Below are 9,393 nucleotides of genomic sequence, written 5' to 3'. Positions count from 1 at the left end.
GGAGCAAATTGAATTAAAAAATAAAAGGACTGAATTTTAAAAATTAGAAAGTAGAAGGACCAGACTAAACTTTTCATGCAAGTTTTAAAATTGCAAAATATTTTTCTTGATTTTCCTATTTTAATCATGCCGTTTCTTAATAAATTAGAAACAATTAACCATCAATTCAGCTGAGAAACATTCAGTCGAGAAGAAAAGAAATTAATAACTAAAATGGAAAAAATAAAATAAAATAAAATACTACAATAATCTATATAAACTGTAAGAAAGACTCCAGTCGCGTGGTGTACAATAAAAAACAGCTCGACATTTAGTTTTTGTGAATAATAAGTGCAATGAATATGTGCATAATTGTTAGGGCAATACGTCTAGTCGAAGATTTAGAATAGCCTGTTTTTCTCCTATTTTTAGTATACCACCAGTACAGTGTAGCGAGCACTTTTCAAAATTTATTTTTATTTAATTATGTAAAAATTAAAATGAATATTTGAAAGAAATACCGTGACTTAAATATTAAAGAAAAGAAATACTTTTTAGTCAAAATTTTCTTCTCTCATTCATGTAATTATTTTTGACAACAACATATCTTTTTTATTAGCAATATGGTTTATTGAATAAAAACTAATGAAAGTTAAAAGTATTCATAAAAAATCCAATTACTTGAATTAAAAAGAAAGGGAATATATCTTTTTAATAAAAAAATTTCATGTATTTCTTTTTTGTTTTGAAGAAAATGTGTATTTTCAATTAAAAACTATGACTATGAAAGAAAATTTAAATGAAAAAAATAGAAAAAATCATGAATTCATCATTTTAACATGCATGTTTGAATAAATTTAATAATAATAAATATGAAGAAATCATAATAACAAAATAACAAAATATATATTATATTCTTATTAAAAATTAATGATATATATTTTTTTTGCATATTAGTTCATATATGATTATTCGTAAAGTAATAGTTAATATTACCATAAAAAATCTATTGTTCTTAAAAATAATGGTATAAATGTATAATTGTTTAAATATTATTTTAATAAATTTATTTGAAGTTGATTTTAATCTATTCTTTTTTTTAAAACTTAAAGGTTGTTTAACAAATAGGTGAAATGTGCCCAGATCTAAATGGATAAACTTGCGCCTATGTCTTTATTTCTTTTTAGATAGACTAGAATACATTGTTTGTATAGGTAAACAACGTATGAGGTTTAAATTATAGTCATTTTTAACGGATGAAAAGTTGAGGCATGAGTCAGACCCCAACAACCCATTTTTTAAATTTGTTTTCACTTGTAAACATTGAAAAATATCCTAGAGATCTTATTATACATCTTTTTCCCCCAAAAAAAAGGTCCACCGATAGATGTAAAAATCCAAAATTAAAATGAATAAAAAGAACTTTCCTAAGCTATGATATACTTTTTATTGCAAGATAAAAAAAAAAATTAAACAATATCTATGAAACTTCTCTATGCAAGATAAACCTACTAATTTTAAAATCTGTTTTTTTATATTAAAAAAAATATATTTGATAGACTTTCTTTGTCTTTTTCATTAAAATTTTAAGTAACTTTCTCTTTTTTTGCTCGATACTTCGTGACTTAACATTAAAAAGTAAAATTTAGAATCAAAATATAAAATTCTAAAACTGACTAAATAATGCATATATTGAAGCTTTATGTGTCTTTGGAACAATCATCTTTTTATGTCATTGTTGTTTAAAATTTTTTGTTAACTATAATATAAAAAATTATTTTGAAAAAATAATCTTTAATTTAACTTGGGAATTTTTTCCGACATTTTTGCATATATATAAGAGCATGCAAAGTGAAAAGGTATTAACAAATAAAAGCATGTGTTTAAACAAGTGAAAAGTTAACCATAAACAGCATAGAACCCACGGTGTTTCAAGTCTGTTCAAGAACCTAAACTCTCTTGGTGTCTTTTTATAATTATAATAATTACTCACATATCAGATGGTTATTGGACTGAATGGAAGATTAAAAAATAATACTTGTAAAGAGGAGAGAGAATACAAGTTTAACCACCACAAAATCCACCTCCATCATTTTCAATCACTTTTTGCACCAGGGTAGCTTTCTTCGGTTCCATGGAGGCTCCTGCCATTACCAGGATAGCTTTCTTCCGTTCCATGGAGAGGCTCCTGCCATTACCAGGTCTCCAGGTCTCTTATGCATTCAAGGCACCGTACCAGTTTGAGATTGTTCCATCTGCCTTGCTGCCATTCCCCTGCCAACCTATACAACGGCAAATAAAATGTAGAGGCAATACAAAAATCATAATTAAAATGCTACATGAAATATCACTAAATGTCAAATAAGTTTATCAACAAAAGCTAATTATGCATGAAAAACACCATAGATAGATATCCATTTGCACTTTTCACTACATAATGTAATGTCATCTGTCATTAAAATATTTACCAGAGTTATATGTAATTTTTTTATTTTTTAAATACAATAAAATAACTCAAATACCTTTTAATTGAAAACTTTTGAAATTAACAATAATATTTATGTCTTTTCACTTGTTAAAGCATAATAAAATGAAAAATTTACCCTCAAAATAAAAAAATTAAAACATGCATCTAATGTTCTTTTGATCTTTTCATAAAGTTTTAATAAACAATCATTTAGTTTTTTTATATAAATTAAATATTATTTTAATAAAAAAATGTTGCACATGTAATGCAAATATCAACGTACTGTAGGCACTCGCGTATTTCAAGAAGCATGCATAACGTCTCTCTAAAATAATAATAAAAAATCTCTTTATATGTGTTATTACAAGTACTAACATAATTTTTTTTTTGTGCAGCGTGGTTTAGGACTCGTGGGGTGTTTTATCATATATGAAGCCTTTTTCTGTTTTTTCTCTTTCCTTTTTTAACAAGTCTTATTTGTCTTTGTTGTTGGTATTTCAAATTTAGTTTTTTTTTATTTTTTCTTTTTTATTTTTATTTTTCTTTTTTTATAAAAATTTTATTTGTTTTCCGTTTTATCATTCAATTTCAATTTGTCATTTCTTATTTTTTTCAATTTGAACATCATTCTTTTAATTTTGTTTTTTTAAGTTTTTTGTTAAATTGATTTTTTTTTAAATTTCATTCTTCAATAAAAAATATGTTTGTATTTCTTATTTCAATTCTCATTCTCATTCTTTTGATTGTTTTTTTCGTACTTTTGTTAAATTAAATTTTCTTTTCAATTTCACAATTCAACCAAATGTTAAATTTATTTTGTATTTTATTCTTATTTTTTTAATTTTAATTTTTTGTTTGAGTACTTTGGTATAATTAAAAATATTTTTTTTTAATTTCATCATTCAACATTTGATGATTGAAAATTAAGTTTCATGATTTTGTAAGATAGAGTGCTTTTGATCGAATAAATTGAGTCACGAGTTGAAAAAGTTAACTCATATTGATATTAAGTTTTTTTTGTATATATAAAAAAAGTTTTGTGATTTTTATCATTTTTTTTTATTGTATTATCCTAATTTTATGATGTAGACCATGAATTTAGTAGGATAACTTGAGTTGATTCGACCTTAATTATTAGGATTATAAGTTTGTCATATCAAGTCAAGTTAATTCAAACTAATTGTCTGAGGATATTTTTTTATTTGATTTTATTTTTATGTATTTAATAAGTTAAGAATTGAGATACATTCTATATCACTTATTGATTTTTTTTTTTCAGGTTATTGTTATCATTTTTTATATATAATTTGATCTATCTATTATTATTGTTTTTTTATAATTTAAAAATAAAACTAATTTATTTAATCTATTTAATATAGTAACGTTGCAAATTTTTGTTCTTCTTTGAAACGTATCTTTTTCATGAAAAAGAAAAATTAGGCTTGCAGCGTAAGTTCATAACTGGTTTGACTCTATTTGTACATGAATGATAAAAGTTGATTTAAATACCATAAACATGTTGGATTGTATTTATTGTTGAATTTACGGCATGAATTAAGGTCAAACCTCCTATTTCTAAACCGGATTTGTGTCTTTTTTTTTTAATAATAGTTTTAAACAATAAATAATGTATTTTCATGGTTTCATCAAACTTTTTAAATAAATGACAGTTATTATTCTCTAAGAACTATAAATATAAATTATTTTGTATTGGCATCAACAAATGACATTTTAAAATAGTTATTCAACTAAAAAGATACATTAAATATATTCTCATAATACAACTTTTCTCTCTCTCTCAAATATACATGAAAGTTGGTTTCCCTAGTTTTAATTTCAGCAAAACTAGAATATAAATAGAATAAAAAATTACTGATGAAAGGTTAAAGGAAAAATTACTCTGAACCATTTAATATTAGAGGTTTTAACCGACAAAACAAGCTTTATCTTCTCAGTCCAACACCGGTCCAACGTCTTCAATTCTTCCTTGAAAAAGGATCTGTGAGGGTTGGGATGCTTGATCTCCATGTCCATCGTGCTGGGTGCTGTTGTGCTTGCTACTGCTGAGATGCTGGTGGTTGTTCTGGCTACTACTCTTGCTTCGGTTCTACTTTTGGATTATTTCAATGTGGACGTGCCCAGATAGTGGTGCTGCTGTTGGTCATTTTGGCCTGATTCATCGTAGTGAGTTTCATGGGTTTGATCATATTCGATAAATCGTCTGCGTTTGTTTGAGGTTATAGGTCACAAGATCCTTAATTTTCAGTTCGTTAACGTTGTGCGTTTTTGAATATCCTTTTCTGGTTAATTAATTTAATCAGTTCTTTTTTATTTTTTTTTAATTTAAAAATATATTAAAATAATATATTTTTACTTTAACAATAAAAATAATGATTAAAAAAATTAATTTAAAATCTTTTTTAAAACAAAATCCTAACATGTCCTCTTCACTAATTTTTTTAACCATGATTATTTATTAATAAATAATAATAAACTATTAGAAATTGTTGGGTTTTAATATAAATTGAAGCAGAAGTAAACAACATTAAATTATGATGAAAAAGAATGAAAAAGAGAGAGCTATATATATATATATATATGCTTTAGAAATCCCAGTCGCACACAATTTTAGAAGAATACTCTGAATTCTCAACATCACAGTTGAGCTTAAATAATGCAAAAAGAAACCTGGATATAACAGAAAAAACTGATACTAAATCAATTAGTTTTACATTAATTTTTGGGTCTAATTTACTGAAGTTAAACGGTTGCAAGACTTAATTTCAAGGAAAAGAGGAGGACGTGTGGAATATTGTAGTTGATTGGATCGAGAATTATACAAATTAATGCCAAACTGTGAGTTTGAACAGAATCTTCTTACATAAGATGGCTTCCCTTTGATGGTAAAACCAAACCAAGCAACCGGAGGCTGTCTGCGTGATGGAGTGAGATTTCCCTATTTTTATTTTATTTGTTTTTAGCTAAATCTGGAGAAGGACATGATAATGATTGGAGCTGGACAGGCTTCTAAATCCTTTGTTCCCACCTCAACAATGTCATTCCTGGAACCATCTTCTGTTCAGTTTACACGTGCTTCCCTAAAAAAGACTCCAATGTGTCGTAATAATTAATTTTTAGTAAATTTCTCTTTTATGAAGCGGGAAAAAATAAGAAATATTTGCTATTTTGGTGTCCATGGATGGCAGCATTGTCCAATGTTGTTGGTACGAGATTCAGTTGATAATGTAGGGATAAGTTGGGGATTTCAAGGTTTCTATCTTCTTATGTAATTATCACGAGGAGCCGACGACGACAACTCCTCTATCCGTTTTACGAGGAGGTTGCTAAACCCTCTCTCTCGTCTCCAATCGTAACGCAACCCCCAAAATCCAGCACTGAATTATCGTTAACCTCTTTTTTCCTATTTACCAATATTCTTTTTGCCAAGGCAAATACGGAGCAGAGAAACTTCCAGGACAAAAGGTACTTGCCTTGTTTTCATTTCATCTTCTTTGTGTCGATGGAAATCATTGATGCTCTTAATTTTAATTAATTAGAGCCAAGAATGCATGCAATATCTCTGGTCTCAATAATTTGAAGGCCTGTATGTGCCTATGAAACATTAATAATTACTTGGAAGCCATTTTCATAACAATAAGAAATATGAGTTTTTGCTACTCTCTCAATTTGTTTATGGAGAAAATAATGAAATTCACAACATCAATTGCTTAAATATCTTCCTCTCCTTCTCTGTCTCCAGTCTAGGTGGCTTGAATTCATTTTTCAGATCTCTGCATCTATTGCATTTCTTTTATGCACCTAATGCTACAATCATGCATGTTCATATCTTAAATCTTTAGCAGGTGCCGAGACAAGTTTGAGTCGTTTCAGCAGCAATGATTGAAAAAACTGATGATGTGATCGGAGAGAGGATTTGTGTGTCAACGATCCCAGATAATGGCTCTATCTTTCTGATTCATGAAAATGATTCTCTGATCCCAGAGAATACCGAGCCTGAAGGCGGCCGTATAAGAAGGTACTCCACTGGGGATGTAACTATCCCCTACACTAGAGTAAATATTCTTTCACGCTATCTCGCATCGTCAACTGGTTCCTGCCATGATTATTGCAAATATGGAACAAAACATGACTCAGAAATGAAGACAAGGAATCCCATATTAAAGAGCATCAAAGAAAAGCAAGGCATGAATATGAAGAAGACTGTAATTTTCGCAGAAAGACAGGGAGGATTTCCATCTCCTGGCTCAAAAAGACACAACTCCAGCGTTCCTATTGTCACTGGGCGAAAAGTTTCATCATCAACCAAGAAAGAAATTGTACTTTCAAAACAGCTTTTATTACCTCTCAAGGTAAGATCCGGTGCTGGTGAGAAGAAGTTGGTGGCACCACCAGCTCTTTCTTCATCAGCCAAGAGAGTCTTGATGCGACCAATTGTTTCTGTGTTTTCCGAACATCATGTTAAAGGAGTTTCTCAAATGAAGGGTCAAAATGAAGTTGTAAAGGCTAAATACAAGCAACCTGGCTGTCAGGATGTTTCAAAGAAGACTTTGCCTATCAGTGAATTAGATACTGATGAGAACAAAGCAATGAAACTTTCTCAAAATGGAACTCTCACAGCTGGATTGTCTGCACCTCCTTCTAAGAAGATCATGAGGCGCACTAAGAAAGGAATTCATTCCACTCATCTGCCTCCATCCTCTGAGAAGAAGTGCGTTAGACATATTAAAGATGGAACAACTCGCATTAGTCGAACACCCATATCTTCTTTGGCATCATCCAAGTCTTCCCGTAGCAGTGCCTACAGTGAATGCTATGTAAGTGATTTTAAGAACACTGCTGCAAACAAACTACCATCTAAGACTAGGCCTAGGAAGGATGGAGTAGTTTACACTACAGGTAAAGATTCCACAGCCCGAAAGGTAAATTTTAGGTCAGGAATGGTGGGTGAACTTCAGCCTGAAAATAGAACTTCAAGGAGACTCATGTTTAGGCGAAGATCCCTTGGCGAAGGCCAAATTGGTAAAACTGGTACCAGCAAGGACAACCTCAAGAGCAAAGAAGTTTGTGAAAATGAAGCTAATACCGCAAAAATGGAACCGGAGAAAGTTGTTTTAGAACACCAAGATATGCAAGAAAAGAAAATTGTGCAGAGTTTGTTAAATAACATGATTGAGGAGACTGCAGTTAAGCTTGTCGAGAGCAGGAAGAGTAAGGTGAAAGCTCTGATTGGTGCTTTCGAAACTGTGATCTCTCTTCAGGATTCCAAAACCTCGTCAACAGTTGGTGCTTAAGTTTCCAATATCTATTTATATATTTGAACATATATAACTGTGTTTGTATATAATAATCTTATTAATGAAAAACACGATAGAGATACAAATAATGGAGGTGACATGAGAGTGAGTGAACTCAAAAACTTGTGTGAAGTTTGGAAAGGAAAAATTATCCATTGAGTTGAGCGAACGCTGAGGCAATGCATTAATTCTCTTGTTAATGTTTTCATTGCTTTGTGAATGGGGCAATTTTTACTTTTATTTTATATTTATTGTTAAATAGAGTTAGCATAAGAGCATTAATTGTGGGGTACCGTTTTTAATTTAGAAAAAAAAAAAGTTCTATCCAATATGCTTCTGAATCCATGGCTTGCTTGGAATGAAAGAACCCAATACAAAGCAGCTAAGTGTTAGCATAACTACGTGCTTGAGTTTACTTAGACGATACAAAATGTTTCCAAAAATTCCATGGTCCAGCAGCCATTAAAATAGAAAAACCTAAAACATGCGCGTACTTCTTCCATTACCTTGATTGTAATAGTAGAATTACCATTCTACCATTTTTTTTTAAATATAAGTTTTGTATAAGGGGTAATTGCATCTTTTTATGTGATTAATTTGTTGAGGACATCTTAGTTATTTATTTTCTCCCATAGTTTAACTATTTCATTACTCTTAAGAAGTAAAAAAATTATTGATCTTGAGTCTAAAAGCTTTTTATATTTTTTTTTAACAGTAAAATGAGTTGAATGCATGGAAAAAAAGGTTTTTTCCCCTTATATTTAGGAGAATTTTTATATTTTTTACATGATTTTTTTTTGTTATTATCATATTGATTAATATTTAAAAGTGTATTTTTATCAAGGTTTTATATCATTATTTTGCACTTGAGGTATCAATAACTCCTTAACTAAAACATGTTTTATAATAACATATCTAATAATATAAAATACTTTTAATTTGTAATAAATGTTCATTTTAAATGCATGCCTATCACATAAATGAAAAGATTGATTGATGAGTTTAAGAACTGAAATTAAAAGGATAAAAAGATGACCAAACTTAGAAAAGAGATGTTGGTGTAGTCCAAACCAGAACACTGTTCGGTAATTGGATCATATCAGGAGCTATAGATCTTGGATTTAGGTCTACTTTATATGAATGGAAAGGTAAGACATATGCCTACAACATGAAACCCAAGATTTAATAAGGCCATTTTCAAGTTCAAATTATAGCAAAAATGAAGAAGTCCGAATATGTCCTATAGCCCGAATACTGTTAAGTGTTTAGCACATATCTGGAGTTCTAGAAGTTCAAATGACCTTTATTTTTTTTCTTGGAAAGTTGAGACAATTTCCTACAATTTTCATATTTCAAGTGGTTCCAATTCTGACATTATCAATGATGTTTTGGGCAGACAAGAGAAGATAAGGATTATCACCAAGTCAAGAGTTAGTCACCCACTCATCAATGAGTTATCAAATCAATAGTTTTTAATTTTGGCTTATAAAAGGAGGCATTTGCCATGCATTTAGGCATCTTGGTGTCCAGATCAAGATCATGCTCTTGCTTTCTCTCTTTGTATTTTTGTAATGCTTAAGTTTTGCTTTCATTAATATCAAGTTTATGCCTTTCATTTCCTTTCATTTTCTT

At 29.5% G+C, this 9,393-nt stretch overlaps 1 protein-coding gene across 2 annotated transcripts; it reads left to right on the top strand.

Moving 5' to 3' along the window:
• Nucleotides 1-5,756: 5,756 nt before the first annotated feature.
• Nucleotides 5,757-7,981, top strand: LOC105116249 (uncharacterized). Of its 2 annotated transcripts, none has more exons than XM_011013499.1 (2): nt 5,757-5,929; nt 6,310-7,981. In XM_011013499.1, the coding sequence occupies exon 2, from the start codon at nt 6,343-6,345 to the stop codon at nt 7,756-7,758; it is 1,416 nt and encodes a 471-aa protein (XP_011011801.1). In that variant the 5' UTR covers nt 5,757-5,929; nt 6,310-6,342; the 3' UTR covers nt 7,759-7,981. The 2 variants fall into 2 exon arrangements, with proteins under 2 accessions (XP_011011801.1, XP_011011802.1); XM_011013500.1 differs by having other exon boundaries at nt 6,307-7,981.
• Nucleotides 7,982-9,393: the final 1,412 nt, after the last annotated feature.

The sequence above is a fragment of the Populus euphratica genome, unplaced genomic scaffold (genome assembly GCF_000495115.2).
Source record: "Populus euphratica unplaced genomic scaffold, PopEup_1.0 scaffold883.1, whole genome shotgun sequence".
NCBI classification, from domain to species: domain Eukaryota; kingdom Viridiplantae; phylum Streptophyta; class Magnoliopsida; order Malpighiales; family Salicaceae; genus Populus; species Populus euphratica.
This window is presented reverse-complemented; position numbering and strand designations above follow the sequence as displayed.